The sequence below is a fragment of the Anomaloglossus baeobatrachus genome, chromosome 11 (genome assembly GCF_048569485.1).
Source record: "Anomaloglossus baeobatrachus isolate aAnoBae1 chromosome 11, aAnoBae1.hap1, whole genome shotgun sequence".
NCBI classification, from domain to species: Eukaryota; Metazoa; Chordata; class Amphibia; order Anura; family Aromobatidae; genus Anomaloglossus; species Anomaloglossus baeobatrachus.
The window spans coordinates 179,595,614-179,615,960 of NC_134363.1; the positions used below are offsets into that span (position 1 = coordinate 179,595,614).

The 20,347-nt window shown below is 41.8% G+C and overlaps 1 protein-coding gene across 1 annotated transcript; it reads left to right on the forward strand.

Annotated features, from left to right (window-relative positions):
- The first annotated feature begins 520 nt into the window (after positions 1–520).
- Positions 521–19,589, forward strand: LOC142256235 (indolethylamine N-methyltransferase-like). The gene is made up of 3 exons (XM_075327813.1): positions 521–672; positions 13,345–13,552; positions 17,451–19,589. The coding sequence occupies exons 1-3, from the start codon at positions 528–530 to the stop codon at positions 17,872–17,874; spliced, it is 777 nt and encodes a 258-aa protein (XP_075183928.1). The 5' UTR covers positions 521–527; the 3' UTR covers positions 17,875–19,589.
- The last annotated feature ends 758 nt before the right edge of the window (positions 19,590–20,347 follow it).

Below are 20,347 nucleotides of genomic sequence, written 5' to 3' on the forward strand. Positions count from 1 at the left end.
TTGAGGTTCCTCTTGAAGCTCTTGGGCCATGAGATAATGCACTGTCAATATTTGTTGAAGATGACATCATTAAACGAAAAAACATTGTTTATTCTATTGACAAAGAAATCATACAGTATCAAATGATGACATGATGTTAATATGTCCAATCTCTTCATTGTTGAATGGAGTTAAAAAATTATCTGGGAAAACACAGTAACAAATATGCCCTAAAAACTGCTGGTAAAAGCACTCAGGAAATAACCAAGAAAACATTTAGAAAGCCACTTCAGGTAAAAATAAACCCACTCTGGTTTCAAGAAGAGTTTTCTTTGTGAAAAATCTAAAATCTCGACAAATTTGTCCGGTTGAAAAAAACATTTGCTGAACATTTTCAAATTGTTTATATAATTAGATCATACAATTTCCATGTGACTGCACGATCACATGACTATATATTAATATTAGGGCTCACAAGCTTTGTAAATTATATAAAGACCTGTGGAGCCGTAGAGAAAAAAAACTCATCTGTGACTCAAGATTAGAAGATGAATTCCTCTAACTATAAGAGCTACCATGAAGATGACTTTGATGCCAGAAATCCTCTAGAAAATTATTTTTCTGATAAAGTGCCTTTTGTAGACGATTCCATAAAATTTCCCCTTGAAAATCTTACAAAAACTTTCTCAGATGGTATGTATCTTATTACTGTCTCTACAGATTTCTATGTTTAATTGGTTTTAAATATTTGGAAATAATACAAATTTGAAAAAATTATATTTTTAGTAGTTCGGGTGAAGAGAGGGAGAAAACATTCTACTCGGTCATATCCAGGAGAGCAGACCGAAGCTCTGGCCATTGAATATATCAACAGTGTGGGGTCTTTGGGATTCATAGTGGAATTGTTTTCCCCTCTGTAATTTCAAGATCATAAATGTATGAAGTCTTGATTTTTGCAGGATGAGTGGTACTTTTGGTTGACGCCATCCATTTATCCATTATATCATGCTACGTGTTGCAAAACAGGAAACATGTTCAAAGCGAGGGAAAAATTGCAAAAAAAATGCAATTCCACATCTGTTTTTTTGGGGTTTTGTATTTATAGCATACATTGTTCAGTAAAAATGACCAGGCAGTATGATTTTTCAGGTCAATACAATTACAGTATATAAAGAGAAGGGCTGCACACCAGTGACAGGGCAAGGGGAATAAATATAAAGCAGAAACTGCTGTATGAACACTGACATGAACAATACATATATGTAATGTGGACGAGGTGTTGGGGCTCTGTTGCATTGATCAAATCAATAGCTAAATTTCTTTTTATTCTTAACCCCTTCACGACCGGCCGATTTTTCGCTTTCCGTTTTTTTTTTCGCAATTCTTTTCTGAGAGACGTAACTTTTTTATTTTTCAGTCAATATGGTCATGTGAGGGCTCATTTTTTGCAGAACGAGCTGTACTTTTAAATGAAACCATCAGTTTTACCATATAGTGTACTGGAAAACAGCAAAGAAATTCCAAATGCAGAAAAATTGCAAAAAAAGTGCGATAACACTATTGTTTTTGAGATATTTTATTCACTGTGTTCACTATATGGTAAAACTGATACGTGGGTGTGATGCTTTAGGTCAGTGCGAGTTCGTAGACACCAAACATGTATAGGTTTACTTTTATATAAAGGGTTAAAAAAAGTGGCACACGTTTTACGCCATATTCTGTGACCCGTAGCCTTTCTCATTTTTCGTGATCTATGGCTCAGTGATGGCTTATTTTTTGCGTCTCGAGCTGACGTTTTTAACGGTACCATTTTTGCGCAGATGCTACGTTTTGATCGCCTCTTATTGCATTTTGCGCAAAAGTTGTGGCGACAAAAAAACGTCATTTTGGCGTTTGGAATTTTTTTGCCACTACGCCGTATACTGATCAGATTAATTGATTTTATATTTTGATAGATCGTGCGTGTCTGAACGCGGCGATACCAAATGTGTGTATATTTTTTATTTTTTTAACCCTTTAATTTTCAATGGGGCGAATGGGGGGTGATTTGAACTTTTAGGTTTTTTTGTTTTTTTTTAAATTTTTTAAAACTTTTTATTTAACTTTTTTTTTTATTTTAGTAGTCCCTCTAGGGGGCTATTGCGATCAGCATTCCGATCGCTGTGCACTATCTGCTGATCACAGCTATACAGCTGTAAACAGCAGATACGCTCACTTTCTTTTTCACTGTGCCGCGGGCACAGTGAAAGTGAAAGCAATTCATGTGTAGTACAGGAGTCATCATCACATGACCCTGTGCTACCATGACAACTACCGGAAGTCACGTGATCGCGTCACGTGACTTCCGGTATTGGGCGGTAAGTAAAAGTTTACCGCAATCGCGCTTATAATGGTGCTGTCACATATTGACAGCGCCATTTAAGGGGTTAAACGGCATGAGCAGATAACGATTCTGCTCGTGCCTAGCAGGCACACATCTCAGCTGTAAAAATCAGCTGAGATGTGCGCCGAACACAGCATGCTGCCGCTGGCAGACCGTGGGCAGTAACGTTATGACCACTAGGACGTAATTTTACTGCCCGCGGTCATTAAGGGGTTAAAGTTCATGGCAGTAATGCAGATTCCATTTTCATACTTTCATTTCTACATATAGCTATTGTATTGTTCATGTCAGTATTCATACAGCAGTTTCTGCTTTACATTTATTCCCCTTGCACTGTCACTGGTGTGCAGCCCTTCTCTTTATATAGTGAAGTTTTTTTAGGGTTTTTGCACCCAGTTCAGACTAAAGCCTGCTTTACACGTTGCAATTTCGCATACGATATCATATGCGATTTGCAAAGCCCCCATCGTATGTGCAGCATGTTCAATTGGTTGAACGTGCCGCACAAATGATTAACCCCCGTCACACATACTTACCTTCCATACGACCTCGATGTGGGTGGCGAACGTCCACTTCCTGGAGTGGGAGGGACGTTTGGCGTCACATCGACGTCACGCGGCAGCCGGCCAATAGAAGTGGAGGGGCGGAGCTGAGCGAGACGTAAACATCCCGCCCACCTCCTTCCTTCCGCATTGTGGGCCGGGAGCCGCAGGAGGCAGGTGAGATCTGTTCATCATTCCCAGGGTGTCACACACTGCGATGTGCGCTACCCCGGGTACGATGAACAACCTGACGTTCAATTCGTCAGGAATGAACAACGTGTATGCGATGAACGGTTTTTTGTTCAATCGCAATTGCACGTCGCTGTCACACACTGCAACATACCTTACGATGCCGGATGTGCGTCACTTACGACGTGACCCCGCCGACACATCGTAAGATATCTTGTAGCGTGTAAAGCAGGCTTTAGAATGATGTTCCATACATTATTTCTTAATTGATTTGTAGTCTTTCGTTTGTGAACCTGGCCCCACCCACACCTATTGCCAGTCCGCATTATACATATATAGCCTGGGTCTCAGCTTCCCAACACGGTAAGTTTTTTAACTGCATGAGAGGAAACACACTAGCTAGGGACCCCAACGTAGAGAATGCCGTGACGAGGTGTTAGGGCTCTGTTGCATTGATCAATTCAATAGCTAAATTTCTCCTTATTCTTAAAATTCATGGCAATTAAGCCGATTCCATTTTCATTACTTTCATTTTTACATATAGCTATTGTATTGTTCATGTCAGTATTCATACAGAAGTTTCTGCTTTATATTTATTCCCCTTGCACTGTCACTGGTGTGCAGCCCTTCTCTTTATATAGTGATGGTCTTTTTAGGGCTTTTGCACCCAGTTCAGACTTAGAATGGTGTTCCAGACATTATTTCTTAATACAATTACAGTAACACGAAGCTCTTCTTAATATGTAAATGGTGAAAAAATATTGCAAAATCGTAAAAAAAAATATGAATATATATATATATATATATTTGTTTGTGTCGCCATTTTGCAAGACTTGTACATTCTTGTTTGATCAAGCCAGGTGAGGGTTTGTTTTTCGCATGATGAGCTAATATTTTTATTAGTGTAGAAAAGATATTTGTAACTCTTGCGGCCAGTGTAGAGTAGAGATGAGCGATGTTCAAGGTTCGAGGTTCGCCAATTTCATGTTCGAGTGATTTTGGGGGGTGTTCGAGTTGTTCGACAAACTCGAATGATTTGGTAAAAGTTCGGTAGTTCGAGTTACATTCGAGAATGGTTCGATCAACAAAAAGCGTACCTAGTTACTAGCTGGCTTCTCAGTTTAATAGTGTGAGTCACTGTAAATCATGATATTATTAAAATTCAGCGTATAGTGTGCGGGGGGACGGGATTTAGATCAGTGCTGCTGCTGAGTGCTGATATAATGCCAATCGCCATTTTTTTTTCTAACCGCGCGTACAGTGGGGCGGGCCAGGCTGACAGCCAATTACAGACACACACACAGCAAAGTGGATTTTTGCCAGACAAGCAAGGGCATGTGTCATAGGCTGTGCATGTCACATGTCCTTGCCTTATAAGACATGGCCATTTTCCCCGTCGCTGCCATTATCTCTCTGCTGCGAGTGGGTGACAGTCACCGCTCCTGCTGCTGTTGCTGCTGTATGCACTATAGACAGACAGTGCTATCTACACAGCTCTTTAGGGATTAGGGACTACTTGTAATTTCAGCCCTTTTCAGGGCTACATTACAGCCATTCATAGGCATTGTTGCTAGGCAGGTCTGTGCCAACGCTGTGCTGGGCTTTAGATAAGAGGGTCTGGCTACATCAGCTCAGGAAACTCATTTTCAAAATGCATTTTTTCATTGGCAGGGATAGAAACTGAGGCTTCCTTTGCTGTCCTGCTACCTACACCACCTCTGCATTCTACCCTACTGCCCATTTTTGCTACGCAATTTTTATAGCAAACAGTGCTGACACTTAGTGGCATACAACGAGTGTCTGAGATACTAAGTTAGTGTTCCTCTAGTGCCACGCAAGGTACACCACCTCTGCATTGTACACACCTGCCCATTTTTGCTACGCAATTTTTATAACAAACAGTGCTGACACTTAGTGGCATACTAAAAGTGTCTGGGATACTAAGTTAGTATAAAGGGGGCTTTACACGCTACAATATCGTTAATGTTTTATCGTCGGGGTCGCGTTGTTAGTGACGCACATCCGGCGTCATTAACGACATCGCAGCATGTGACACTTACCAGCGACCTAAAGCGACCTCAAAAATAGTGAAAATCGTGCATCATGGAGAGGTCGTCCCAAAACCAAAAATCGGTAATGGTTGATTATCGATGTTGTTCGTCGCTCCTGCGGCAGCACACATCGCCGTGTGTGACACCACAGGAGCGAGGAACGTCTCCTTACCTGCCGCCGGCCGCAATGCGGAAGGAAGTAGGTGGGCAGCATGTTACGTCCCGCTCATCTCCGCCCCTCCGCTTTGATTGGCTGGCCGCTTAGTGGCGTCGCGGTGACGTCGCTGTGATGCCGAACGTCCCACCCCCTTGAGGGAGGGATTGTTCTGCAGTCACAGTGACGCAGCCGACCAGGTAAGTGCGTGTGACGCTGCCGTAGCGATAATGTTCGCTGCGGCAGCGATCACACGAAATCGCATGCATGACGGGGGCGGGTGCTTTTTTGTACAATATCGCAAGCAATTGCTAGCAATATTGTAGCGTGTAAAGCCCGCTTTACTCTGGTGCCACGCAAGGTACACAACCTCTGCATTGTACACACCTGCCCATTTTTGCTATGCAATTTTTATAGCAAACAGTGCTGAAAGTTTTAGGACCATAGTTGCATTGTCAGGGATAGTCAGTGTTGGATCTTCAGCTGTCAATAAAGCTCGACCACCTCTGCGTTGTACACCACCTCTCAATTTTTGCTATGACTTTTTAAGTGTCCTATCTGGTCACAAACAAAATGAATGTCAAAAAAACAGATGCTGGTGGAAAGGGGAACAGGCGTGTTGGAAAGGAAAAAAAAGTTTGTGTCTGTGGGGGAGGTGGTAAAGCTACAGTAACATCTGCTGAAGAAAGGCCATCTTCAAGCAAAAGTAAGATGTCTACTACTTTCCGTGGACAATCCGATGTGCTCCCTTTTTTACGGTACAGAACTACTGTAACAAAGGTAGATGATGCACAAAAAAGAAAATGCTTGAATGGATCTCAAGTGCTGCAACAAGTGGCCTCTCCTCCACCTCAACTTCAACATCCAAAAACCAACAGACCTCTGAGTTGTCACCCCAATCGCACTTGCTTTCTCCCAGCTCTCAAGTCTCCACCTGCCCTGCAGAGTATGGTGTAACAGAGATAGGTGAGTCTGCAGAGCTGTTCATTCCACTATAGCCTGTGAATCAGAGATCTGCTCCCAAGCTACAGGGAGTACAGACCAGGAAATGATCTGCAGTGATGCCCAGAAGCTTTGTGAGTCTCATTCAGGCCCTGATGAACAAGTTCCTGAGCATAATGTAGTCCCTCATTCACAAACTGTAACACCTCTTGACGGAGACAATGAGGAACATACTGATGACGATGAAGAGGTTAGGTCTGAGGGCGAGGGGAGTGCAAACACAACAGTTGATGATGAAGTTCTAGATCCCACTTACTGTTAACCCACAGTCAGGCACTCGAAGAGGTCAGCAGAGGTGGTGGAGGAGGATGAGACTGACGACGAGGTTAGCTTGCGCCTTCCTGGACAAAGACGGAGTACTGAAAGCAACAACCGCATCCTCAGCCACAACTCTGCCTCTGAGCACAAGTCGGGGTGGCTCTGCAGTTCGCATGGCCTCTAATAGTTGTATTGCTTGGTCCTTTTTTTGACATCGCAAAGGATCACCCAACTCATGTGATCTGTAGGCTTTGCCGCAATCTGTAAGTAGAGGCCAAAAACTCATAAGTTTGACCACTTCGTCCATGAACCATCACATGAATAACAAGCATAAGTCCCAGTGGGAAGCTCATTGTGCTACAATGCGGCCTAGCGTAGCGGGCCAACCACCGTCGGCCCCTTCAACTACATCTGTGCACTCTTCATCCTCTATGACTGTGGGGACAGCTGTTACACATGTTTTTCTACGCAGACCTTCCACCTCTTTAACCGCAACAGGCAGTTTGCTTGGCAGGTCATCATCAGTTGTTTTGGGGGGGGAAACAGGTGCTGTTGTGGAGCTCTCTCAGACATCGAGAGCACCAACATTGGATGAAGGCAATATCATGTCTCCGCCTGCACTTTCCTCACAGACCAGCAGTTTTCTAGGGACACCCTACTCCACACCGTCTCCGCACAGCAGCCAGATCTCGGTCCCTCAGATGTGGACAATTAAAAGGCGGATTTCTCTGAGCCAAGAATAAGTTAAGAGGTTGACTTTCACTCTCTGCAAGCTGTTGGCTACCGAAATGCTGCCTTTCCACCTGGTGGACACAGAGGATTTTCGAAACCTTATCTCCGGCGCAGTGCCCCAGTACCAGATGCCCAGTCGCCACTACTTCTCCAAGAAAGGTGTGCCTGCGCTATACCAGCATGTCGCACACAACATCACCGCTTCCTTGAGAAAATCTGTGTGTGACAGGGTACATTTCACCACCGATACTTGGACCAGTAAGTATGGACAGGGGCATTACATGTCACTGACTGGGCACTGGGTAACTATGGTGCGAGATGGAGAATTGTCTGCTGTACAAGTCTTGCTGTCCCCACAACTTGTGCGTCAATCCTCTGTATGTGGAAGTTCCTCCACTGCTTCTGTCTCCTCAACCTCGTCTGCGTCCTCCACCTCCGCCCCAAGCCTGCCTGGTCAGGCCACCAACGTTTTAACTGCGCACAAGGAATCCCACACACCTCCTTACTATGCTGGCAGCAGAGCTCAATGGCATCAGGCTGTCTTTATGTTGAAATTTCTGTGAAATAAGAGTCCCACAGCTGAGGAGTTGTGGTCAGCTCTAGAGAGCGAGTTTAGTAAATGGTTGTCTCCACTCAACCTGCAGCCACGGAAGGCCGTATGCGACAATGCTGCAAACCTGGGTGCAGCCCTACGCCGAGGCAAGGTGACACACGTGCCTTGTATGGCTCACGTGTTGAACCTTGGTGTCAAGCTAGTTTTAACCCATTATCCTGGCCTAGATGGTCTTCTGCACAGGGCACGGTCACACTCTGCTCACTTTCGCCGTTCAACCGCCGCAGCTGACTGACTAGAATTGCTCCAGAAGTCTTTCGGCCGGCCGGTTCATTGACTGAAATGCGATGTTGCGACATGCTGGAATTCGACTCTCCACATGTTGCAGCGACTGTGGCAGCACCACCGAGCCCTGGTGCAATACATTATGACGTATAGCCTGGGCCAACGTGATGCAGAGGTGGGGCAGAATACGCTGCTGGAGTGGTCTCAGATCAAGGACCTATGCACCCTTTTGCACAGTTTCGACATGGCGATGAATATGTTTAGCGCTGACAATGCCATTATCAGCCTGACAATTCCAGTGATTTACATGCTGGAGAAAGTACAGGAGGATTCATATGCGCAAGGGATACCAACATCTACAAGGTCCAGATGTTCAGCATCACTAAGGTGGCAGGCATGGGACGGAGGGAGAGAGGGATTAACAAGGGCGCATGGTAGCAGCCAAACTGTTGAGGAAGGTGCAGGAGCCCAGGAAGAAATGGAGGACGAACTGTCGATGGGCATGGAAGGCTCAGCAGATGAGGGAGACCTTGGTCAAATTTCGGTTGAATGAGGTTGGGGGGAGATGTCAGAGGAAGGAAGCACGGTTATCACCTCACCGCCACAAACACAGCAAGGACTTGGTCCGCATGGATGCGCAAGACACATGAGCGCCTTCTTGCTGCACTACCTACAACATGACCCTCGGATTGTCTGAATTAGAAATAATGATGACTACTGGGTTGCCACACTATTAGATCCCCGGTACAAGTCGAAATTTGGTGAAATAATTCCAGCCATAGAAAGGGACGCACGTATGCAGGAGTATCAGCAGAAGCTGTTACTCAATCTTAGCTCGGCTTTTCCACCAAACACCAGTGGTGCACGGAGTGAATCTCCCAGTTGTAACTTGCCAAGCATGGGACTGTCTCGTCATCATCAGTCAAACCGTACCAGTAGCACTGTATCTGGTGCTGGTAACAGCAATTTTATGGAATCGTTTCATAATTTTTTTAGACCATCCAATGCAAGGCCACAAGAGACAAGAAGTCTAACACATAGTCAACGGCTGCAGAGGATGATACAGGAGTATCTCCAAATGAACATCGCTGCCACGACTTTGCAACTGGAGCCTTGCTCATTTTGGGCTTCAAATCTCGAAAAATGGCCTGAGCTCGCCACTTACGCCTTGGAGATCTTGTTGTGTCCTGCAGCCAGCGTTGTCTCTGAACGTGTCTTCAGTGCTGCTGGGTGTGTGCTGACATATAAGTGCACGCGTCTGTCCAGTGACAATGTGGACAGACTAATGTTCATCAAGATGAACAAGTCATGGATCCGCAAGGACTTTACTACCCCTGTGTCGTCCTGGGGAGAGTAAAGGCTGGCGTATTTTGGAATGTGCTTGATGCAAATCATCCTGTCAAGTTTGCAACTGGGGGACAACTGATGCCACTATAGTGGTGTCTGTGGTCCAATTTTTGGGAAAAAGGGAGATTCTGGTTGGAGTCCCCTTGCTGTGTTTTAAATGATCTTAGAAGGGCATGACATGCCTATATCTGTGTCTCCTCCTCTTTTTACTCATCCAGCTCTTTTGTTTTCGCATGAGTATATGTCCTTGTCACTTTCCCATGTGTTTGTGGTGTCTTGGGAGTTGTTTGTCATCTTTTGGACACATTTGAAGGTGTTTTCTATGTGTTTTTATATGTTTGTGTTTGCCTCCCATTGTTTTCATTGGGGTTTGAGTGGTTCGTCGAACGGTTCGCCGAACGTTCATCGAATGGGCCCTCCGTTCGACGAACCAAACCGAACTCGAACGCTGGGGGGGTGGATCATCTCTAGTGTAGAGGCAGAGAGTTGAATGTGATCACGGGGAGCCGATGGTTGCCATGATAGCTCGGGGTCATGTGATGATCCCTGATGCTTTCATGACGTACTCCTGCAAGACTCGTCAGAGCGTCGGCTCGCACAGGAACATTGCATTTCTGCTTATCAGAGCTGTCATACATACACTTAGCTTTATATATTGGATTTAAAATAAAATTTATGTCTTATATTATTCAGTGAAGATGACTGATGCTTCTCTTCTATATGGCATAACTATTGTAAAGGCCCCTTTACACGCAGTGACAATGCTAAGGTGATATCGTTGGAGGTCACGGAATTCGTGACGCACATCCAGCCTTGTTAGCAATGTCGTTGCGTGTAACACGTACGAGCGCCTGCAAACGATGAAAAATACTCACCACATCGTTGATTGTTGATACGTCGTTCATTTCAAATATCGTTGCTCGTTCTGGATGCAGACTGTTCGTCATTCCTGAGGCAGCACACATCTCTACGTGTGACACCCAAGGAACGACGAACAACAGCATACCTCCGTCCTCCGGCAACGAGGTGGGAGTGACGATCCTGCGGCTTCTCTGCGCCCCTCCGCTTCAATTGGTCTTCTACTGGGTGACGTCAATGTGACATCGAACAAACCACCCCCTTAAAGAAGAGATTGTTCGGCAGCCACAGCGACGTCGTTTGTAAGGTAAGTTAGTGTGATGCATACCAGCGATATTGTGCACCACGGGCAGCGATTTGCCCATGACGCACAAACGACTGGGGCAGGTGCTTTCACTAGTGACATCAGCGATGTCGCGACGTGTAAAGCGGCCTTTAGAGTCAATTTTACTTAATTGGTTCAGTTGCACAAAGACTAAAATGTGCTTTTGGGATGTTTTTGGTGTTATAATCATTATGCTTTGAGAACTGGAAAGAACATAGTATGGAACATTCAATTTTCAGCAAATAACTTTGATGATAATCACATTTTCTTGCTAAATTTAAACAAACTTCCAAATTAAAATGTTGGCACTTTCATTAATTTCTAAGGTGATATGTCAACAGAACATTTATTTTACATCAAAAAATCAAAAAGACACATTTCAATGGGGCAAACTGCACCAAAAAGTTCTCTCAAATGCAGACAGGGTCCAGAAGCGTAACTTTTTTACATACAGTGGAACCTCGGTGTGTGAGTATTTTGCTATACGAGCAAAGCTTGCTCTAAATTTGTAACTCAGTTTACGAGCAAGCTTTCCTGTACGAGCAAATACTCACCGCACACACTTCCGGTTCCATACTTTAACCGCGCTCTGACCTGCTCTTGCAGTCCGCATAAACACACACAAACAAACACACACAAACACGCACAAACATGAACAAACATGCACAAACACACACGCACACACACATATTATGCTCACCTTACCTTCTATCCCATCGACGGCCTCATGGTTCTTGTAGTTCGCCGGTACAGGATGTGTATTAGGTAATCATCGCGACGATGGAGGTACTTCCACTGTCAGCTGCTACTCAAAAGCAGCGCGCTGACCAATCAGAGGCAGGCGGCTCATGCCTTTGACGTCAGCGCTCTGGCAGCGGAAGTTCCGGGGCATCGGTTGCGATGGTTTCCCGATACACTTCCTGTACCGGCAAACTACAGGAACCAGGAGGCCGACGATGGAACGGAAGGTAAGGTGAGCATAATATGTGTGTGTGCGTGCATATTTGTGTGTGTTTGTGTGTGTTTGTGCGTGTTTGTGCGTGTTTCTGCATGTGTGGAATGGCACAATAGGGGACCAGGATGGGACATTGAACAAGTTGTGGAACGAATTGTCTGAGCTTGCATTATTTCCTATGGGAAATTTTGCTTTCTTAGACAAGTAACTTGGTTTATAAGCACACTAACAGAACGGATTATTCTCCTTAACCAAGTGTAATGCCTGATTGAAGCCACAGACTCAGACTGGCTGTAAGGGGAGTCTAGAGAAAAGCCGCTCACAAAGCAGGATCCCAAGAACTCTGCAACCCTTTAACCCCTATACAGGGATTTGGAATTACACAGAGCTCCAGAGATCACTACCTGTGATAGGCTGTAGTCCGTGGTCATCAGGCAGGGTCAAAAACCAGGAGGTGCAAAACAGGAACCGAATTGGCAGGCAAGGGCATTGTGAGGAGACAAAGCAGAGGTCAAATCCGGAACTGGCAGCAAGGTATAAAAACGACAGGCAGGAGGGTGGTCAAAAAACAAGCAAAGGTCAGGACACAGGAAACAACATACAAACAGCACATTAGCTAGGAGTACAGAACTAGCTCTGGCAGTGGTCATGTGACAGGAGGGGGAATAAGAAGGGTGTGGTGTCTTCCCATTGGCTGCAGGTGAATGTTGTCAACTTCAGCTGGAAGACACACACGCCACCTACAGTCAGCCAGTGGTACTGCAGGTTCCAGGGAAACCCAGCCTAGTGGATGAGCAGAGCCTGTGCTCCGCAGAGCCACGGGCACCGACTCCTCTCCCACCACCTGCACTATCCATGGTGGGAACATGGCGTCGTCTGGCGATCGGAGCAGAAGTCGCAGGAGCGTGCCCCGGTGGGGACGTGACACCAAGGTTACACTGTATAGGGAAGTGTAACGACTGAAGCGTTAACTTTGGAAATGAGAAAACTAATGTAAGTGAATCCTTAATTGTTCGGGGGGAAAATCACAAAGGAAAGATGAGTGTTAGGGATGTGCGACCCCGAACTCTAAAGTTCAAGGTTTGTAAGGGACACCAAGTGTCCAGTGCTCGAACCTGAACATGAACTTCTCATGAAAGTCCGTGTCTGAGTTCGGAGTTCAGCTGTTGCTCAGATAATGAATAAAGCTTGTTGAAAGGCTGCAGCATAGCCAATCATTGAGCTTTTCAGCAAAGGGAAGATGCCTGGACTCTGCTGGGAACAAAAAAAATAAAAAATTTTAAAAAATGAAGTGAGGTGTACATATTTTGGGAATTACGTTTTAATCATCTTCTTCATTCTTAAAGGGGCTGTTCCCTATATGGACGACCCCTTTTAAATTAAGTAGTTCCCCTTTAAAATAAAAACATTATATGCTCAACTCCCAGACTGGCATGATGTTATTACCGGATGTCCCATGACATTAGTAATGCCACCTTGCCGTCAACGAGTGGCCACTATTGGGCTGCTGTGTTCCCATTTCTTGTATTATTTTTCCAAAGGAAGAGACCAATATTGGCCACTGATCGGCAACAGGCCCATTGTGAGTATATGGTAATTTTATTTTACAAGGGGTCTACTTAATTTAAAAAGCGGTTGTTTATATAGTGAATAACCTGCTTAGAAGATAGAATGTATAGTTTACTTTTACCACTTGTGTGCATATAACAATATTTAGACTTTTTTCTATAGGTCACATTACCGGAAATATCTTGATTGAGCTCAGTGCGAGTTCCACAATTCATCATTTGTTTGCAGTCTGTGAATTTTTCAAGCACATCATTGTGCTGAAGACCAGGGATGAAAGCATCATGGAGCTGAAAAGATGGGTGGACGAACGTACAGGAGCATTTGATTGGGACCATGCTGCGAAACATCATGCAGGACTGGAAGGAAAAAGGTGAAATATATTCTACTGGGGCTGTACAAACAATATGAAAAGATTGAGAATGTTCTATATCTTCCGTCTACTTTATTTTCAAATGTTAGTCTACTGAAAATTAAATTTAATCTGTCAGTGAAAAGGTCTACCTTTATCCATGAAGATCCAAATTCTTAATTATTAGGTTCTCCTGAAAGGATAAAGCAAAGCAGTGATCACATCACATTCAGGTCAGAGGTATAATCGGGAGATTTCCAAGTCTTGCTCTGCGTATACCTCCGTGTATGACAATAATTAGCCATATAGTGACATATACAGTATCACTCATTGGCCACAATAAAAAAAAAAGAGTATTCCACCATGTAAAGAATTTGACAATGGCCTATTCTATCGGAAAATGCAGTTTTCCACTGTTTCATATTCATTTTATTGTTGCGGGGACATGTCTAGGTAATCTACTAATCAAGACGATGACTGGTTCTCTATTCTTAATTCCCTTGAGGCCCTTTTGCTTTTTATGCTCGTTACAAGTCTCAATAGATATAAAAGGTCCAGGTTAAGCTATCATATACTCTTCCCCCATCCTGGAGGACTAGTTCTCCAAACTTTCCCTACTAAATAACATGGAAAATTTATTTACCATATCTCCTGCCATCATTATGACTTTATATAATATATAGGAATAGATTCCTCTGTGTGTAATGACTCTATATAATATATAGGAATAGATCCCTCTGTGTGTAATGACTCTATATAATATATAGGAATAGATCCCTCTGTGTGTAATGACGCTATATAATATACAGCAATAGATCCCTCTGTGTGTAATGACTCTATATAATATATAGGAATAGATCCCTCTGTGTGTAATGACTATATAATATATAGGAATAGATCCCTCTGTGTGTAATGACTCTATATAATATATAGGAATAGATCCCTCTGTGTGTAATGACTCTATATAACATATATTAATAGATTCCTCTGTGTGTAATGACTCTATATAATATATAGGAATAGATCACTCTGTGTGTAATGACTAAATAATATCTACAAATAGATCCCTGTGTGTAATTACTCTATATAATATATAGGAATAGATACCTCTGTGTGTAATGAGTCTACATAATACATAGGAATAGATTCCTCTGTGTGTAATGACTCTATATAATATATAGGAATAGCACTCTCTGTGTGTAATGACTATATAATATGTAGGAATAGATCCCTCTGTGTGTAATGGCTCTATATAATATATATTAATAGATTCCTCTGTGTGTAATGACTCTATATAATATATATTAATAGATTCCTCTGTGTGTAATGACTCTATATAATATATAGGAATAGATCCCTCTGTGTGTAATGACTATATAATATCTAGAAATAGATCCCTGTGTGTAATTACTCTATATAATACATAGGAATAGATCCCTCTGTGTGTAATGACTCTATATAATATATAGGAATAGATCCTTCTGTGTGTAATGACTCTATATAATATATAGGAATAGATCCCTCTGTGTGTAATGACTCTATATAATACATAGGAATAGATTCCTCTGTGTGTAATGACTCTATATAATATATAGGAATAGATCCCTCTGTGTGTAATGACTCTATATAATATATAGGAATAGATCCCTCTGTGTGTAATGACTCTATATAATACATAGGAATAGATCCCTCTGTGTGTAATGACTATATAATATATATTAATAGATTCCTCTGTGTGTAATGACTCTATATAATATATAGGAATAGATCCCTCTGTGTGTAATGACTATATAATATCTAGAAATAGATCCCTCTGTGTGTAATTACTCTATATAATATATAGGAATAGATCCCTCTGTGTGTAATGACTCTATATAATATATAGGAATATATCCCTCTGTGTGTAATGACTATATAATATCTAGAAATAAATCCCTGTGTGTAATTACTCTATATAATATATAGGAATAGATCCCTCTGTGTGTAATGACTCTATATAATATATAGGAATAGATCCTTCTGTGTGTAATGACTCTATATAATATATAGGAATAGATCCCTCTGTGTGTAATGACTCTATATAATATATAGGAATAGATCCCTCTGTGTGTAATGACTCTATATAATACATAGGAATAGATTCCTCTGTGTGTAATTACTATATAATATATATTAATAGATCCCTCTGTGTGTAATGACTCTATATAATACATAGGAATAGATTCCTCTGTGTGTAATGACTCTATATAATATATAGGAATAGATCCCTCTGTGTGTAATGACTCTATATAATATATAGGAATAGATCCCTCTGTGTGTAATGACTCTATATAATACATAGGAATAGATCCCTCTGTGTGTAATGACTATATAATATATATTAATAGATTCCTCTGTGTGTAATGACTCTATATAATATATAGGAATAGATCCCTCTGTGCGTAATGACTATATAATATCTAGAAATAGATCCCTCTGTGTGCAATTACTCTATATAATATATAGGAATAGATCCCTCTGTGTCTAATGACTCTATATAATATATAGGAATAGATCCCTCTGTGTGTAATGGCTATATAATATCTAGAAATAGATCCCTGTGTGTAATTACTCTATATAATATATAGGAATAGATCCCTCTGTGTGTAATGACTCTATATAATATATAGGAATAGATCCTTCTGTGTGTAATGACTCTATATAATATATAGGAATAGATCCCTCTGTGTGTAATGACTCTATATAATACATAGGAATAGATTCCTATGTGTGTAATGACTCTATATAATATATAGGAATAGATCCCGCTGTGTGTAATGACTCTATATAATATATAGGAATAGATCCCTCTGTGTGTAATGACTCTATATAATACATAGGAATAGATCCCTCTGTGTGTAATGACTATATAATATATATTAATAGATTCCTCTGTGTGTAATGACTATATATAATATATAGGAATAGATCCCTCTGTGTGTAATGACTATATAATATCTAGAAATAGATCCCTCTGTGTGTAATTACTCTATATAATATATAGGAATAGATCCCTCTGTGTGTAATGACTCTATATAATATATAGGAATAGATCCCTCTGTGTGTAATGACTCTATATAATATATAGGAATAGATCCCTCTGTGTGTAATGACTCTATATAATACATAGGAATAGATTCCTCTGTGTGTAATGTCTCTATATAATATATAGGAATAGATCCCTCTGCGTGTAATGACTCTATATAATATATAGGAATAGATCCCTCTGTATGTAATGACTCTATATAATACATAGGAATAGATTCCTCTGTGTGTAATGACTCTATATAATATATATAGCAATAGATCCCTCTGTGTGTAATGACTCTATATAATATACAGGAATAGATCCCTCCGTGTGTAATGACTCTATATAATACATAGGAATAGATCCCTCTGTGTGTAATGACTCTATATTATATATGCATTTCCCATTTTGTATTGAATTACTGAAATAAATTACAGTTTTGATGATATTCTAATTTATTGACATGCACCTGTATCTTTTTATAACAGATTCTCTACTTTGCCTTTTGTAAAGTAAAAATTATTAAACAAAAATTGAATTTGACAAAAAAAAGGTTTTGCTAAAAGAGACCAAAATTACACAGCTTTTGCCCCTGTTGAGTGAATGCCGCCTTATGGATACTTTTAGTATATGTATAGTACTGGCACTCCCAGGGCATGCATCACATATAGTCCCTAAAACACAGTGTGAATATAGCTTTCAAAACTAAAACCCAGTGCATCCAACTTCCTTAAATTCAAGCCATTTCCCAAAAACTGGAAACCGATAGTCCAATGAGAACCATTTAGCTCTAATATTTTTCTATTCAAAAATGGCTGTGATACAATCATTTTCTTCATGGTTCCATTTCAGTGACCAGTTTCAGGACAAAGGTAGAAAAGTGAGATCATCCCTTCGACATGTTATGAAATGTGACCTCAGGAAAAACAATATCGTAGATCCGATACCTCTACCACCGGCCGATTGCATCATCATTGCTTGGTTCTTAGAATTTATGAGCAAAAATCAAGATGAATTCGAAAATTATCTTAAGAAGATCTCAAAGCTGCTGAAACCTGGAGGACACCTCATGTTTTTTGGGATTTTAGGAGCGACTTATATTACAAACAGGAAAGACAAGTTCCATCTTTTCAATTATGATGAGAATGTGGCCAAGAAAGCTCTGATTGCCGAAGGTTTTGTTATTGATGACTGCAAGATTCATAAGAGAACGGCTGTGAGTGACCTCAGTGACTACAATGGCGTCCTATTCATTGCAGCTCACAAACAGAAGTAGAAACGTATAAATTAGGTCTGGATGCCAAGAATTTCCATGTGAAGCTTTATAGTAGAATAATCATATAATACCTATACATAAATATAAATATATAATATATACTGTATTTTTCGAATTATAAGATGCACTTTTCCTCCCAAAAATTTGGGAGGAAAATAAGGGGTGCATCTTAAAATCCAAATGTAGCTTACCGGGTGGTGATGAAGAGGGGTCACAGGAGACAGGACAATGCTGTGTACTGTGCTACCGGTGCTGCTCTCTGCGGCACTGTTCCATGCGGCGGGCAGGCGGCAAGGTTCTGTGCAGCGGTCGAACGGCAAGACTGTGTGGTGGGCAGGCAGTAAAGGCCACTTTACACACAGCGACATCGCTAGCAATGTCTCTGGTGAAAGCACCCGCCTCCGTCGGTTGTGCGTCACAGGAAAATTGCTGCCCGTGGTGCACAACATCGTTAGTCCCCGTCACACATACTGACCTGCCTAGCGACGTCGCTGTGACTGGTGAACCGCCTTCTTTCTAAAGGGGGAGGTTCGTTTGGTGTCAAAGCGGCGTCACTAAGCCAATAGAAGCGGAGGGGCGGAGATGAGCGGCCGGAACATCCCGCCCACTTCCTTCCTTCCTCATTTCCGGCGGCCGCAGGTACAATGTTGTTCCTCATTCCTGCAGTGTCACACATAGCGATGTGTGCTGCCACAGGAACGACAAACAACCTGCATCCTGCAACAGCAACGATATTTGAGATTAGAACGGGTCAACGATCAACGATATGGTGAGTAAATTTGATCGTTAGCAGTCGTTCATGCGTTTCACACGCAACAACATCGCTAACGAGGCCAAATATGCATCACGAATTCCGTGACCCCAACGACATCTTGTTAGCGATGTCGTTGCATGTAAAGCCCACTTAAGGCTGTGTGCAGTGGGCAGGCAGTAAGGCTCTGTGCGGCGGGCAGGCAGTAAGGCTCTGTGCGGCGGGCAGCCCTTCTCTGTGTGGCGGGCAGGCCATTCTGAAGATGTCAGCTATAAATTCTTCAAATAATGGTGCCAAGAGTCAGCGCATTCGCAGATGGAGCTCTCGGCTCAAGCTCTCATCTGCACAAGTATTGACTCCGGCCGCCGTTTCTTTGATGCCCACACCACCGACATCTTCAGAATGGTCAGTGCCTCTATGCCCGCAGCAAGCACTAGCAAACAGCAGCGCCCACTGCCGCAGCACAGCACCACAGTGAACATCTGGGTCCCTCTCTGCACCGCCCACAGGATCAACCTGCTCCACAACCGCCGCTGCCTTCAGTGTTAACCCCCCTATGGCAAGACACCACTGGATTATAAAACAGACCCCTTATTTTATTTTACCTTTTTTAGCTCTAAATTTGGTGTGCGTCTTATAAAATAAAAAATACGGTAATTCCTTAGCATTTGTTATAAAAGGTTCTGTATCCCAGGAGAAATATAATATATATGATTAAAGCACCAATTCAGTACGGGATACAGCGAGGCTCCAATGATTTAATATACTAAAGATGTCACACAGGAACAAATTACAATTGATAGTCTAAGAGGGGAGAAGATGCCTAATATTCTAACTATACACAAAAAAGCATGTATAAAGTGACAGTGAAAGAGATTATGTATAGTGTACCATGCTATCGAACAGCTTGTCCCTTATTTAATTGCTGTTCTGTTTTCCATCTGCTTTATATGAATAATGAATTAAAGAGAATCATATCATATCTGTTTGTTTGTGTTCTTTGTTAATGTAAGGTGCTTGTTGCTAACTGGTTCTATTGTTTTACAGAATTTAATTGCTAGTGTTGCCAATACACGATTTATCAAGATTGGGCTATAAACTCAAATATAAATCCTATAAGAAAAAGTGGACACACTTTAATAAAGAATAAAATTAAATATTTATTAATCAATTTTGTTAAAAACACATATCAAAAAAGATGTCAAAAGGAGTTCCAAGGGAAAAACAGCACAAAAATTGGATCACAGGGAACTGGGAATGTAATGCTAATAATGTTTAGACTATCACAGTGAAATATAAATCATATAAATAATATTACATAAATACAATAAAAATATCAGAAATATATAATGTCCAAGTGCAAAAACATGTTTGAACATGATCATATTAATCATATACATAAAGTGCAAGTGCCTCAGTATATCTTAATACGATCAATTAAAACTGAATGTATAGAAAGAAAACAAAATCTGTGACCCATGAAATAAATATATACAGACATCAAATCAAATAAATAGAAATATACATTGTAGTAAATGAACCAAATCAGTGTCTAGTACTCCAGGACCCAAAGAGTTCAATTTTGGTCTCCTTTGACCATATTATATTTTACCAGTATTTCACAGGCTTGTCTAAATGTTGATGAGCAAACTTTAAACCTGCTTTTTGCTCAGTAATTGAGTTCTTAGCGGTGAGCGTGCATACAGGAGCGTGCATACCGGC